Consider the following 15,564-nt stretch of genomic DNA (forward strand, 5'->3'; position numbering starts at 1 on the left):
AACAAATAATTCGGAACAGTAGAGATGAGGGCAACTCCTGCGAAAAATTGGCAGCGAAAACAGCTCTGTGACGGCTTCAGATTTGTTTCATATTCGCATTCGCAGGGCGTATAAACCCAGGCGTTACTGGAAGGTGTTCATTAAGACCATAGAAATAGAACCCAAAACTCTGTTAGTGTTATTCCATGCAAAATAGTTCTTTGAGACTGGACCAATCCATAAACCCTACATGGCCACTCGGTAGTTTCTAATTCATCGTTTAACTGGTGTTCATGCAGGCTGTACTTGAGAGCACATGGCCCGCCTCCGGGTTCAGCGGCTACCAGCAGTGGGTCAAACTACGCAACACCCTCCGAGCGGTCACCCTCCTCCGGCGGGGTCTGAACCACCGACGTAGCATCTACTCGGACACCAGCAGTGAGGTGGACGTAGGGAGTGGTACCAGTGGGGACAGTGGGTCCTCAGACCCCTTACCTGACGGCCGGGGTGATGACCTCATCCAGCTGATATCGCAGCCGACTAACTTGACTCGAGAGGAAAAGAGCAGCACTGGTAAGATCTCAAGTATTTGTAGATTATTTTATCCCCCAAAAATGTCTTCTTAAAATCAGTGACCTTTAGTCCTAGACATGCAATCTCTTACATGCTACTGAATAGATGCTAGATGGTGAAAAAACAGCAGCACTTCTGATATTTGTATTTTTAAAAAAATCATTTTGCAAAGATTTGTTTTAAGCTGGTGCCCTTATCTTTATCAAGCATTTTCAATCCCTTATAAGCTGCAGAATGTATGATACAGAATAGATGCTACAGAATCCTTTAAGGATATAACAGAATTCTTAGATATTAAAGAGTTAGTAGGTTTTGCATCAAAACATCAGCACTCATAAGAATCAATTGTATCTTTACTAAAAAATATAATTTATTTGCATAGCAAAATGTCTTTAATTCATTGGTAAACATTCACAATTTAAATATACATGTACATGATACTTAAAATTCATTTCATACTTCAGTCTGTGGCTGCTGCGGCTCTAACTACAACCATGGCTACGGCTTTGTGCATGAAATAAAGGCTACGGCTGTGGCTGTGGCAGGACTACACGCTTGTTGAAGCATCTAATGCTCTTATAACACTTCCAAACTTCCTTAGCAACTACCATAGCCTTGGTTGCAGCCGCAGCCACCAATTCAAACACGGCCTTAATTCTCATATCATATTAATGTTTTCCTTCCAGCCTAGGTTCGTTTTTAAATTAATTTGAAATATGATACAACCTGTTATTAACACTCATCAGTTGCTAACTCATTCAGGCTCTGTTACTCTGAAGCTAATTTACCCTAGAATTTTGTTTTTTTGCCAAGTTAATCTTAGAAGATTTCCTGCTACCCTTATACCAAAAATGACAAAAACAAAGCTTGCATATATATTACTGGCATCTTGCCCTACTACGCTTTACAGGCAACTCTGATATGGGGTATAGCTCCATGATCATGGATGAATCCGCACCCAACGAGGTCCTGGCCTCGCCTGAACTGTCCCCGATCCGCTATGGGACGGAGAAGAGCTCCAGCAGTGACAGTGAATCCAGGGATGAGATCAAGGAGGAGGAGGAAGAGGGAGGCGAGGTCGGAGGTCAAGCTGAGGAGTCCACCAAGAGACAAGAAAATGTTGATGTCGATCTGATGAAACATGGTCAGCCTCTTTTGCATCCAAGTTGCACCCAATTTAATCCCAGAAGAAAACAGAAGAAAACCTGAAGACAATGTAATCCAAAATTGGCAAAAGAAAACCTGAAGACAATCAGAGCATACTGATCGAAAAGTTGAGACTTTAAACCAACAATACTTAAAAAGAGATATTCACATGGTGTTACCGCAAACCTCTCTTAGAAAAAAAATCCCAAAGCAGTTGTCTTCCAGAAACCTAAATTGGGGGGGAAAGGGTCCCTTAAAAAAGTGTTTCTTGTTGAAGAAAAATCATTTACTTACGCACCTGATAAAAGCACTTATTTAGAAAGTTTGTTAATGGCAAACTATTCTTTGGTGGTTCCCAGAAATTTATTTTCAGAAATAAAGAAATGAAAACTGAACATAGAATTTGTACACTACTGGTTCTTTTTAAAACCACCAAAACTGAACAATTAGATTAACTACATAGTCTTACTGCAAAGAACAATATGTAGAAATTATTGTTACAGAACTGATGTATTTGAGGTGTTTAACTTTGAGCCATTTATTTGTCTTTGCTTTTATTTATTTTTAATGGGTTATGCTTCTGCTTTTCTGCTTTCAAAGCAATCATGTTTGTTTTGCTGTTGCGCCATGCTCAATAGTCTATGATGTGTTGTTTTTGTTTATGTTTATGTTTACTTTGTCCAATTGACGGTGAATACAGTTCACAATGAATCTTTTTTTATCTTTTTTTTCATATTGCCACCGCATTTCAAATATACATGTGACTAATCTTCCAATGGACATCTTCATTAAAATAAGCGTGCACCCATAGCCATTATGATAAGGTCCTTCCTCAAGTTATGAAAGTTCATCAACACTTCCATACTTTCAGTTTAATTTTTGATAATTTTTTTCCCTTCATATTACCACCGCATTTCAAATATACATTTGACTAATCTTCCAATGGACATCTTCATTAAAATAAGCATGCACCCATAGCAATTACTGATAAGGTCCTCCCTCAAGTTATGAAAGTTCATCAACACTTCCATACTTTCAGTTTAATTTTGGATTATAAGTTTGGCAAAGTATGCTTTCTAAAAACTGTTCAGTTCCCATGAAAAGTTCACATCTGGAAAAACTATAGAAGTAAACTTGTGGGTACAACTATGTATACAGCTCTTTTGGCTCTGAAAAGAACAGGGCCAAATTTCACAAAGCTTCTAAGCAGAAAATACTGCTTAGAAAATTGTTGCTAAGCACAAAATGAGTGGGTCACAAGTTGCAGCAATGTTAAAATTTGGCTGCTAACCAGTTTCTGTTCAGCAAGATTTTTTTGTATTTAGCAAGTGTTTATGCTTACAGGCTTTATGAAAAAGGCCTCTTGTGTGGTGTCCTGAATATGGAATTGAGACTTACTTAAAGTGAGGTATGTCTGCATCAAATGTCTTACTAGCCTGTTCTATTTTTTATATTTTTTTTATATTACAGATGCAACAGATTCAGTGGGTGCTAGCAGTGCTGCATCAACCCCGGTTTCCCAGCCTGTGGCGATCTCCGTTGATGGGGGTAAAGTGCTGAGTGAACCCACGGAGCAGGCTGACAGCAAGCTGGCCAACGATTCTGGTACCTGCATAGTCAGACATGGCCGGAGTAGCTTAGGGAGCACTGGGAGCATGGGTACATTACAAGGCAGCACGGGTTAGTCTGTGTGTTCATGTCGGCTATCATTTCACAAAAACCACTTCATTTATGAACGTTTACTTCAAACGGAAAAGTCTGTGCGAGGCTTGCGCATATTTGAATATTCGGACTTGTTAAAGTACGCATGGTTTGTGCTCTTCATGTGTTAAACTGATTTACATGGGACCGCATTGGCCCTCAAAAATGTTTGAAAAGCGTGATACTTGCTTGGTCTATTGACCTCTTGCACAACATGGAACGCACCTCCACAAAATGCACGTCCACTATTTTGGGAGTCTATTTCTTTGTGTACATTTTGACTCCCAAATAGTGAACAGGATAGGTGGGTGTAAGTGGGCTCAGCGTTGTGCTCTTAGTGGTTGGTAGCAAATTGTCAGCTTATGCATGTAAAATACGCATGAGTAATTAAACTGTATGAATCACCACCTATCTGGGCCCAATTTCATAGATCTGTGCTCTATGGGGAACGCTTAGTTCTGCAGTAGCCAGAGCCCATGAAATTGGACCAAGTAGAATCAGTACACTTCTGGAGAATAGCTGCCTTTATTTGAATAGTGTCAGAGTTGTTTGTTATTTCTTTAAGTCATTCTTTAAAGATCAAAGTCGTTTCTTTATGCTCTGCTGATTTTGTGTATATTTTAATCCAACTTTGTAATGTGTAATTATCAGGGAGCTCAACTGGTATGGTACTCAACAACCAAATATCCTTGGAGAATTCCGTTGAAGAAAGTGTATTCGAAGGAGTTGACACCAAGGAACCGAACACTGAAACCAGCGAAAGAAGGCGCCATCGTAGTGCCGACCATTCTTTCACCTTTCCAATGCAGGGCTCACTGCACAAGCGCAACAAAAGCGGTGATGCCAGCTCTCCGTTTGGACTAAGCCTCTCTAGCCATGGGAGCATCGACAGAGATTCCAGTGTCTCAATGGAGTTGTTTGGAAGTGACGCCAAAATCCTGGAGGGCATCACGGACGACGAGTCAGCAATTGCCACCTCCCCTCTCGGAGGAAGAACTAGTAGTATTCACTGTCGCCCCTCGCCGAACCTCACCGAGGTCATAAAAGCACCACGATCGCACTCTGTTGGGAGTCGGCCGGAATTTTTAAGTCACAGGACTCCAAACGGAAGCATCTCAAACCATGAAAATAATCTTTCCAAGCAAACTAATAGTGACAGGACAGTTATGACAACTTCAGCACAGGATTGCAAGAAGGATCTCTTGATATCGTTTGAGGAGGAAAACACGGTCGAAGTAAACAATGAAGTCAAGACGGACAAAGATAGGGCAGGAACGGAGAACCAAGGCATTCCAGATCTTCTTGGTTTAGGACTAGAACCCCTGCCTAACGGGGAATGTACTGTAGGCAAGAAAGAGAAGGACCTGGTGGATTTAAGAACTGATTGGAATGACACGATCGAGGAGGAGAACAGTGAGGAAGTTGCAGCTGAGGACGAAGCAACTGAGATGGAGAAAGAAGATGTACCTCTTGAAGAGGCGCCGTCATCTCCCATCTACTCAGGAGGCTCTGCGGACAATTTGGACTCCAACAGCTCTCGATCGGGCTCCAGAGACAGCCTGGATTCCAATAGGGACAGGACCACTCCCCGTAAGGGAAGTCTCTTCTCCGGAATCAGTGGATTCACTCCTCGGATCAACCGTCAATCCCTGACCAAGACCCTCAGCAATGCCTCCAACCAAATGGAGACGTTCGGCACAGCGTTCAGGGCCAAGACAATAGGATTTGCCTCCAAGATCGGGGAGTACACCCGGTCGTTTTCATCCCCAGCGGCCCCCAAGCCTATCCCGATGAGGGCATCCACTGCTGGGAGTCTGAACAACTTGGAAGGTGTGTCGCAGAAGGAGGATACAGGTGAGATGGCTCATTCATGGAACGATTCGTTCATGGATAATATCTCACTGGGTAATATGGGAATTCATCTGCATGGCTCGTCATTAGAAGGTGAGACTCGTCATTTATCTTTTGTAGTTTTATTCCTTTGGTACCTTTAATAGAGGTTGATTATAAATGATTTGGGGTTAAACAGAGACAAATTTACTAAAGCTAGCCATTTATTTTTCTTTGTTCACCCTGTGTTTAGTATCTAACGAACATCTAACGATATTTTAAGTTTCATCATTTATAACTGATTCGTGTTAACAGGAAGTTGCCAGTCACTAAACCAACCAGGTCAAGACCAGGAGGATTGCGCAACACGTCGACACGCAATCGAGGTTCACGTCACTAGCTGTTATCAATGCTTCAAATGCCAAGCCATGCTGTATGACGAGGCCGTTATGGCTGGATGGTCGGCTGACGAGTCCAATCTTAAGACAAGGTAATGTCAGGGATTCAATTTCTCCTTTTTTAAACAGAAATCAATTTTTTAATTGAGATTAAACTCTTAAAAAATTGCAAACGCCCCAGTTTGCAGGGTAGGGCTTTTAAATAAAAACTCATTGTGGACAAATTGTCAAATTCAGTTGTCAAGGTAGAGAATTTGTTAGACATGAGAATAATTGAGACTTAGGCTGTGTCCGAATTAGTGGCTATAGCTAAGGCTACAGCTAGATTTCCACATCATCATGCGCTGAGGAATAGGACCTCATTAGCAACACCCTTATTAACAGCCGTAGCCGTAGCTGTAGACGCTAATTTGGATACGTCCTTACAACCAATACTAACCGAGTCTGGTACCCTGCCCCCTGTTTCCCACAGTTGCTGTTTCTGCCATGCTCAGTTAGTGCCCTTTCTCAACATCGCCATGCGAGACTTCCGTAACGAGGCCACCATGCCGGTCTGCACCATCACTCCGAGCCCATCGTCGGAGAGCATGCAGAGCCTCCACTCCGCATCGCTAATGAAGAGAAAGGATAGTAACCAGACCGAGGAGGAGCTGAGTGCATCCAAGAAGAAATCAGAGTCCATCCCGAGTGTGGATAATCTGTCACTAGAAGAGGAGCAAGAGGAAGGTACGCTGTCTAATTATTTTTTTTTAAATTTATTTATTTATTTTTTTTTTTCCTTAGAGGTGGAAATTTATTCAAGTTTCTTCAATGTACAAAGCTACACAAACTACTGGTAAAACCAACTACTTATAGAACGAAACTAAGAGAGAAATGGCAAATTGCAAAACAGGAAGTTTGATGATTATGCAAGGCATTTAGTTGGTACATAGTAATACAAAAGGCTCCCAGTTGTTATTCTTAACAAAGATCATTTTTTCCATTACAAAATAATGATTTATTTCCTTTTTGATAAGAACAAATGAGGGCTTTCTGTCGCTCATCTTCATCCGATAAATATGAAAACGGCAAAAAATGAGAATTAAATTGAGAGCAGACCATTTTCTATTAAGGACACCAAACAGCTTGGTCGTGTTGTCAAAATTAATTTCAATGTTCAGTGTATTAGTCAACCAGTGTTTTATCTGACGCCAAAAATACAGAGACACCTTGCAATTACAAAACAAGTGGACTAGTGTCTCTTCTTCCATTTTACAAAAAGTACACAGATAAGAATTCTTCCGACCAATTTTAGAAAGAAAGGAATTTACACCCAGAATTCTATGCACCAATCTAAACTGGAACCAACGTAACTTGGTGTCACATGTACAGTTAAACGGTAAACCACAGAAAATGTACCATTGAGGAATCGGAAAAATCACGCCAATTTTTTCTTCCCATTTAACAATAAACTTGTGCACAACTTTTTTGCTGGAGGTGAAAACACTGTACAGACGGGTGGAGCCCTTTATATCCATCAACAAAATCTCAAAATTAAATGGTAAAAAAGAGCGAGCAATTTCTGAGGTTTCTCCATTCAGTACATTACGAAAGGAATGTTTGATTGCATTGACCACGCCCCCGTACTCAAATAAATTTGTTCTGACCCTGAATTTCCTTTGAAATGCCACAAGAGAAAATGCCACACCTTGCCCGTCAAAAATGTCACACACGAAGTTCACACCCTTTTTGGCCCAGTGTTTATAGTTAATGTGTTTGTTACCGACCATAATATTATGCCACAACACATTTTTCAAAGCGTCAGTTGACTGGCAGGTACATGACACTTAACAAAGCTGCACCAAGCATTAAGAACATCAATCCAAAAATGGTTTTGATTTGCGGCCCCTTTTAAATAGATCAGCAATGCCTGGTGGCCTCCCTCGAGTGCTAGAGGATCATAAATGTTCGAAATCTTACAAAACAGAGTGACCCAACCCAAGTTATTTGAATTTAGAAATCTGCGGATCCAGGTGACCTTAAGGGCTTTTATATACGAATGCATGTCAATCATTTTAACTCCTCCATGACTACAGCCTTGAATCATCTGGTTCCTGGACACACGGTCATTCCCTTTCAATATAAAGTTATAGAACATACAGTCTAATTCTTTGATAACATTGCTAGGCGGGTTGGGGAGAGTTAAAATAAGAAAAGTAAGCTTAGATAAAAGGAGCGACTTTGTCACAATAACTCTCCCCAGCACCGTTACGTTACGTTTAGACAACTGCTCAATTAAACTTTTAATAGCAGAAATGACCTTGGTGTAGTTCAAATTCACCATACTAGCAAGATTAGTGTTAAAGTCTATACCAAGGGCTCTGAAAGAGTTTTCAGCCAGAACCCAGTTAACTTTGATGTGCTCACAAATCCCTTTCTTACGCCCTTTGTTGCTACCAATCCAAACCGCATTAGTTTTGTCAATGTTGACTTTTAAGCCAGACATTCTAGCAAAGGCCGCAAGTATTTCAAAGGACTTTTCAAAGGAGCCTTCTGAGCCGTTTAAAAAAAGAACTGTATCATCAGCATACTGGGAAAGCCTGAATTCACAACCGCTAGCCATTATGCCTTTAAGCACTTTGTCTTTTCGGATCAATATTCCAAACACTTCTGCACATAAAAGGAATAGGTAGGGGTTCAAACCATCACCCTGTCTACAACCTCTTTCAATCTTAAAAGATTCGGAAAGAAAACCATTCACAAGAACGGAAGCTTTCGCCCCGCTATAAAAAACACTGAACCATTTCTGAATGGAAGGGCCAAAATTAAATGTTCAAGAACCTTCAAAATGAAACTGTCTGAAACTGAATCAAAGGCTTTTTCAAAATCAATTTACAAAAACATACCGGGAATATTATTGTTTTCTGTAAAATTAAGCAAGTCGTACATCAGCCTAATATTTTCTCCAATATACCGGCCACTAAGAAAACCCTTTTGTTCTTTATGAATAATGAAAGGAAGAGCTTTTTTAAGTCTATCAGAAATGCAAGAAGAGGCTAGTTTATATGAGGAATTCAAAAGTGAAATAGGTCTCCAATTTTTAAGAAATTGGCGTGGCTTGTCCCCCTTAGGCAGCATCGTAACAATACCATACTGTTGCGTAACTGAAAGACTCCCTGAGGAGTATGCATAATTTAAAGAACGCAACAGGTACCATGCAATATCAGAAAAGAAAAACTTAGGATTCTGAATACGCCAGGGGTCAGTAAGATCATGCTCACCACAAAGACTGAGAACTCTTTTCTTAGCTAACGGGTTATTGATATTCACGTAGTTAATACAATCGATATTATCATTCAAAACCAAGTTCCAGTCCCCACAAATAACCGTGTGGGGGTTATCAAAATTATTAATAGTATTGCTAATACCATCGTAGAAAAAAGGCTCATCCTTATTTGGACCATAAATATTAATCAAGGTGATGCTCATGTCACTCACTTCAATATGCAAAGCCACAAAATTACCATTAGGATCGTTGCAAGACCTATGGACATTAAACTCAAAATTATTGTTAAACAAAACAGCCACACCTCTAGCATTGCTTTTAAAAGAACTAAAAAAGCATTCCAGCCCCCATTCAGCTCTTACTCTACTCTCAATAACTTTGTCCCAATGGACGTCCTACAAACAATAAATGGAATGTTTCTTGGATTTCAAAAAATGCAGAACATCCCTCCTTTTTGTGTGATCAGCCAAACCACGGCAATTCATAGAGGCTATGGATAGGAGCTGGCGGTGCTTTATATAAGTACTTTGACCTCTAATCAGCTACAATCCTTTAAGAAATAGTAAAGGCAACACAGTAATAGAAAGTAAGCTGACATTCTCTACATATCGTATACACGAAAGCTTTGACTGTACAGAAAAAAAGGTTTTACTAGTACTGATTATTTCCTCCTCCAGGGTTTTTACATAACCAAAAACCCCCCAAAAAAGCAAAAAAAGGGCCACTGGCAGAAAAAAACAAAAACAAGGTTGGACAAAAAACCCTCCCCCCAAACCACTAACCCAAACCCAACCCCACCCCCCATGGACCAAAAAGGACCCGTGACGTAACTGATGAACCCGTCCAAAAACCAAAGCTAAATGGAATTTAGCCATTGAAAAGACCCCTGGGAACTCCGCAAATAAAAAGTAAGAACAAAGGGTAGCAATACGGACTGAAACCCACGTTTAACGCAAACCAGGCAGATAGGTAGAAAAACAAGGGAAAACAAACTACCCTAACCAGATTATGAGAAATACCAAAGCAAAAAGAAATTATATAATTAACCAAACGTGAACAGCAAATGAATATATAACTTATAACTTATTTAAGGACCAACTACACCTCTGAAAAAGGTCAACACACCAAAATACCTTATTTACTGGAAAAGTAGGTCTGGATATGGCTCCACAATTGAATTATTGTTCATGAAGAAACGATGTTTTTTAATTCAAACTTGTGTTGAGCTCCAGTAGAGTTACGCCAAAAACCCGCAAAGAAACGCAATTTTGTTCCGCGGTCGTACAGTTTCTTCACCTCCGTTTTCCATTTGTATCTCTCTGCTCTATCCTTCGCCGTGAGGTCGTCAACTACGAATAGGGGTAGGCCCTCCAATGTAGAACAATGGGATTTTAGTACTGTAATTTTGTCCCTGTATGACAGCATTTTAACCAGAATATGGGCTGGCTTACCGGTTCTGTCTTGACCGTCCCGATGAGCTCACTCTATGCTTGGTGCGTCGACCCAGTGGAACTTGTCGATTAGCAGGTCTTCAATTCTTTCGAGTTTTCCCCTTCGACTCTCTCCGTTCCGACAACACGAAAGTTATTGTGTCTCGAAAAACGTTCTTGTTTATTAATTTCGGACTGTTGGTGGTCGAGTTGGTCTCTTAAGGTGCCGACTTCTCGTTTCAAAATGCTGATGTTGCTCTCCACTTCCGTTTTGTTTTTTTCGTGGTGATCCTTTCGCTGTTGAACTCGATGGAGGCCCCAAGTTGAGCCTCTAAAAGGCGTTGCCCGTCCACCAATTTGTGAAGTGTAGCCCGGACGAAAATTTGGAAGTCCGATGAATCCGCTCCAGATTGTTTTCTGCTGTCGTCGATGTCCGTACTGTCCTCACCCGATGTAGCTGGGTTTGGCTCCACGTTGGCCGGGGCCCTCGGCCCTTTCCTCTTCAGTACCATGGTCAAGCTGCAGTATGGATGTGTGTAAATGCGTGTAAATGCGGAGCTCCGTTGGTGCACGTCTTATCTGAACGGTGCCATCAGTGCAAGTGACGCTGTCTAATTATAGTCTACTCCTAGGAATGTTTGAACATGAATTCAGACTTTCTGCTTCTTCTCACTCGTACACTCTTGATTTGCTTAATTTTAGAACATAGGACCTTGGGCCATTCGTTTCAATTAGATTTCACATTATTATCCTCGATTGGAAGTTCATTTCAGCCTTTCCACAGCTCGATACCACGTACTGCATTTCTTATGAACTCCCTGCTTGGTACATGTTTCCCTCCATCCTGCAATCTAGACTGTTTTAAGAGGAATATCAATTCCTACCTTCAGCTTTAATTTATTTTCATCTTTCTTTTAACCTTGCTTGAGGAAGAACTTGCATAAAATGAAAAAAGTAATAAAATACTTGTAATATAAATATTGATTTCAAAATTGTCTCTCTTTTGTAGATGTAGATGAAAAAGATGGCAACCTTCCTTCCCGTGAGCAACCAGCCAAGAAGGCCCCTACACCTAAGCAGCCAGTCAAGGCTAGTCTATCAGCCGGAGAAGCAACACTTAGAGGTGAACTAAGGTCACCTAGGCTATCACCGATGTCCACTAGAAGGCGGTCGTCTAGTGAGTGTATGACCTCAACTGACCTCTCCCTCAAAGGTCAAATCAATGGGTAAGTACATACACATTGTGACTACCATTTATAGCCATGCAACTCTACTCGTTTTATAAAATAAAACCCACCATTACAGAAAAACGCTTCTTTTCACCCTCTGTAAATCCCACCCAGACAGGAGCCTCGCATGAGGATTGTGGTCCCTTCCTGAATAAATTAATAAAACAGAATAAAAACTGACTTATCGATGAAAAAGATAACAGCAAAATAACGAAACAAGACAATTTTATTTCTTCTGTACCAGAGGACGTGCCATGACCCTACCCCGCTGCAGACCCATCGAGGAATTCAAAGACTTCCACAGCAGCAACCCCGGCAGCATGCCCTCCAGCGTCCGCAGCTCCAGGGAGTTCTTACCGCCACCCAGTAAGGACTGCAAGGTTGGACCGATCTCCGTGCCGTACCTCAGCCCGCTGGTGCTTCGTAAGGAGGTGGAGAATGTGATTGAGAATGAAGGGGAGGCTTGTCTACGAGCACCGAGCTTCGTAGTGCAACATCCTATTATCTTTTGGAACTTGGTGAGTTGCTTTAAGAATCAAAGATGACGGCTTTTTGAATCAAGTGTCGAGAGTTTGGCCAGAGCAATTACTGAAACTATTGTGTACTACAGGCCTTGCGCTTAAGCTTTTTGGAAAGTAGTTTTCTGATATATTAATGGAAAGTGTTACACTTATGGACACAAGTGCCTGGAACAAATTCCCTTCCACACTCTGAAAAGTAGCAAACAGAAACAAGTTTTGGAAGAAATACTCACTTGTCCAATACATTTATTTGCTAAGAGTGATCTGTCAACTTGCAGTATATGACCAGAAGAACAAACTGCGGGCATTTTATTTTTGATTATTTGTTTTTCTTTGTGTTTTACAGGTGTGGTACTTCCAGAGACTAAACTTCCCAAACTACCTGCAAGGGGTGCTACTGGCAGCTTACAGTGAGAACAGAGATAATGGCGTAAGTACCTCCCAATGACATGAGGCCTTCTCCAAACCTCGGCTTGGGCTCCAGCTTGGGCTCTGTAATCATCATTTTTTAGCACTAGCTTTTTGCATGGTGGTTGAAACATCAATCATAGCCTGAAGCCAGATTCGTGGTTTGGAAAATGCCCCTGGAATAGTTGTGTTAAATCAGTTGGTCAAATGTCTAAGATTCATTTACAATTGTGCACAGCCGCAATCATGGGTTAACTTTTTGTTGAAAAAATACCAAATGAACAGCAGATACATTATGAGGAACTCTTTGCAGATCTTGTGTTCCACAAACTTAAGCTCTTTTTATTCATCATTGATACAGCGATTGTAAATTGATATATAAGATATATTAAGATAGTTGCTACGTGTACTGTTGTTCTAAAAATGGACATGACAAAAGGGCAGTTCAAGACTCATCTGTTCAAAAGAGCATTTTAACTCCTGGGTTTCCTCTTTGCGAATCAGCGCCCTTTAATGGATTTTTATTTCTTCAGATACTGTGCGCTTTACAAGTCGTATTTATGCAAAATATTTACTTAGCATATGAATGCCATGCTTAGCAGAAATTTTTACCAGTCATGTTACCAGTTCATATTGTTGTACAGAAATTCGATAAGCAAGTTTGTTTTTTTCTGCTACACAACTTCATGGGATTGGGATGAGATTTTTACAATGATCGAGAGAAAGCTATTAAGTCGACTTTATTTTCCCTCCAAACCAGGAGAGTGTCCAGTGGTTATCAACCGATTCCCGCTACGTAAAGATCAGCGTGCTATGGGACAATGTCAAACTGTACGATGAGAACGTGCTTCCAATGTATATACTATGGGGCGCCCAGGGAAATGCATCCCTTGCTCCGTTAGTCAAAGATCAACAGATTTTCTCCAAACCGTAAGTTTTATTTATTGGTGTCTGATTGTATTCTGATTGGTGTCGTTGTGCTTAGCAACATTTTATCCTTAAGCAGCTCTATGAAATGGGGCCCAGGTCATTAACTAATTTTTGGCACTTATACAATAGGTCCTTTTTGTTGGTAAACAGATACAAACTGATATGTTTTGACATAACCACATCGCTTCCAAGTGAAATACTCTCAAAATGCTTGATACTACCGAATACAACTGTAGGCTTCTAGCCAATAGTTTGCATGCCGATAATTTTAAGAGCAATAATCAAATGTATACATTCTCTTTAATAGATTTATGGTGCAGCTAGTTAAGTACATCCGCTACAACAATGTGTACCAACCAATAGTGCTCCTATTAGAAGAGCTGAAGAAACTAGGGGAGGACCAATCAGGTCGACGTAGCATCTACAGGGAGCTACTGTTCCTGTCCTTCGTAGCCATGGGCAGAGAGAATATCGATCATGGTAGGTTTGGATCGCCGTCTCTGAGAACAAATGTTTTGAGAATACATATGTGATGCGATTAAGCTATATGAACCGTTTGTCAAAAATATCAGTGGCAAAACAAGGTTAGCAAAGGCCAACGGGTTATTTTTCAACGAAACCTTTATTCTAAATTTAAATGGCAAAATATACATTATATTCATTGGCAGCTTCCTTCATGACAAAGAACATCAAAAAAGGTTTAAACTATCAGTAAAAGAAACAATTCAATAAACAACTCGACTTTAAACCCCTTTTTATCAGTTGCATTTTCTTGCATCATTTTGTGTTTCTGCTTTCACAAGTTTTGAACCCAAGGTGGAGTGAGAGCCAAGCCATGAAGATGTTTCAAAAGAAGTATTTTTCCGATGGTAGCAAACCTGTTACTCAAGGTCTAGACTGAAACCACATGATATTTTACAATTTTATTTAAGATTCATGGGTTTTGTTTTGCTTATCCCACAGACGCATTTGACCAGCAGTACCGTGAGGCCTTCTACAAACTGGAGAAAGAGAACGGACCGTTCGGCAAGTTGCTACAAACTGACGACAAGCCACCCCAACTCGCTGTCAACATGTGTCGGAAAGCCTTTGGGGACCTCCTCCTGTAGTTGTTAGCCTGTCCAACCTACTTCGTAAAGCGTGACTCGGTTGTAGTGATTCAGGAATGCCTGGTAGAGGGAGCCCTTTATGAGTGTCTCTCGACGTCTTCACCTGTTTATTCAAGCACATTTATTACTGTACAATGATCCTTCAGAATTGATCAGGAAAATGTTAGGAGATGATTTGCTTAGTGCACTCTAATGGATAATGATTAATACTTCATCACTTTGTAAGTGACTGGAAGTAAGATGAAGTCTAATAGGGTACAAATAGCTAGGTGCTTACACAGGCTCAGTTTTTATGGAGCTGCTTAGGCAGAAAATTCCTGCTTAGTAGAAATGAGCAGGATACCAGTCACAAAGTGTACACGTGATATGGTATTTTGGCTGGTAATCTTAATCTGGTAAGCATAATGTTGCTGTGCTTACCTACTTTTTGAGCTTAAGCAGCTTGATGAAATTGGACCCTGGGGTCAATTTCACAAAGAGTTGAGACTAGTCCTCTCTTAGCGCAAGGCTAGTCCTAAGTTAGGACGAGTAACTCTTGTCCTAACTCGAGATAACACTAGTCTTAACTCTTTGTTAAAGCCACACCGGTTTTGATTTTGCCGGAATGTGTTAAAACATTTTCGATTTAAGTCAATCCGCAAGGGGTTGATGATGTCAAACTTCACCTTAGGGCTTCACGTGAAATGTAAATCATTTTATTATGTATTTGTGACTGATGTATAATCATGCATGTGTTTTAGACAAGCCTAGAAAAATGGCATTCCAGCATGAAACCACATGAGTAAAAGTATTGGCCCAACACAGTGCACTTGCACTCACCTATTCTGTCCCCCAATTTGGGTTTCTGAACACATAGGAATTGCCTCCCAAAATGGCAATATGGTAGCCAGGCATTTTGCGGAGGTGGCTCCGTGAATGCTGGTCTACAGATTGACAGATCCAACAGGATCCAATAAATGTCACTTATAGTTGGATTTTGTTGCATCTCCTGGAAGGAATAGAGAAACCAAGCTAAAGATGCTACAAGATCCAAGAAATATATCAA

General features: G+C 40.7%; 1 protein-coding gene across 3 annotated transcripts in view; it reads left to right on the forward strand.

Annotated features, from left to right (window-relative positions):
- LOC117295353 (C-myc promoter-binding protein-like) overlaps positions 1–15,028 on the forward strand; it is a 62,322-nt gene extending 47,294 nt beyond the window's left edge. The window contains exons 19-30 of one of the 3 annotated variants that reach the window (XM_033777949.1): positions 279–552; positions 1,463–1,696; positions 3,169–3,378; positions 4,051–5,253; positions 5,545–5,719; positions 6,100–6,353; positions 11,332–11,548; positions 11,796–12,069; positions 12,419–12,502; positions 13,241–13,410; positions 13,718–13,890; positions 14,374–15,028. In XM_033777949.1, coding sequence (XP_033633840.1) covers positions 279–552; positions 1,463–1,696; positions 3,169–3,378; positions 4,051–5,253; positions 5,545–5,719; positions 6,100–6,353; positions 11,332–11,548; positions 11,796–12,069; positions 12,419–12,502; positions 13,241–13,410; positions 13,718–13,890; positions 14,374–14,519 — 3,414 coding nt within the window. In that variant the 3' untranslated portion in view covers positions 14,520–15,028. Of the gene's footprint in view, positions 1–278; positions 553–1,462; positions 1,697–3,168; positions 3,379–4,050; positions 5,344–5,544; positions 5,720–6,099; positions 6,354–11,331; positions 11,549–11,795; positions 12,070–12,418; positions 12,503–13,240; positions 13,411–13,717; positions 13,891–14,373 lie in introns of all 3 variants that reach the window. The other 2 variants (XM_033777948.1, XM_033777950.1) reach the window with 2 other exon arrangements.
- The last annotated feature ends 536 nt before the right edge of the window (positions 15,029–15,564 follow it).

This window comes from Asterias rubens, chromosome 10 (genome assembly GCF_902459465.1).
Source record: "Asterias rubens chromosome 10, eAstRub1.3, whole genome shotgun sequence".
Lineage (NCBI taxonomy): Eukaryota > Metazoa > Echinodermata > Asteroidea > Forcipulatida > Asteriidae > Asterias > Asterias rubens.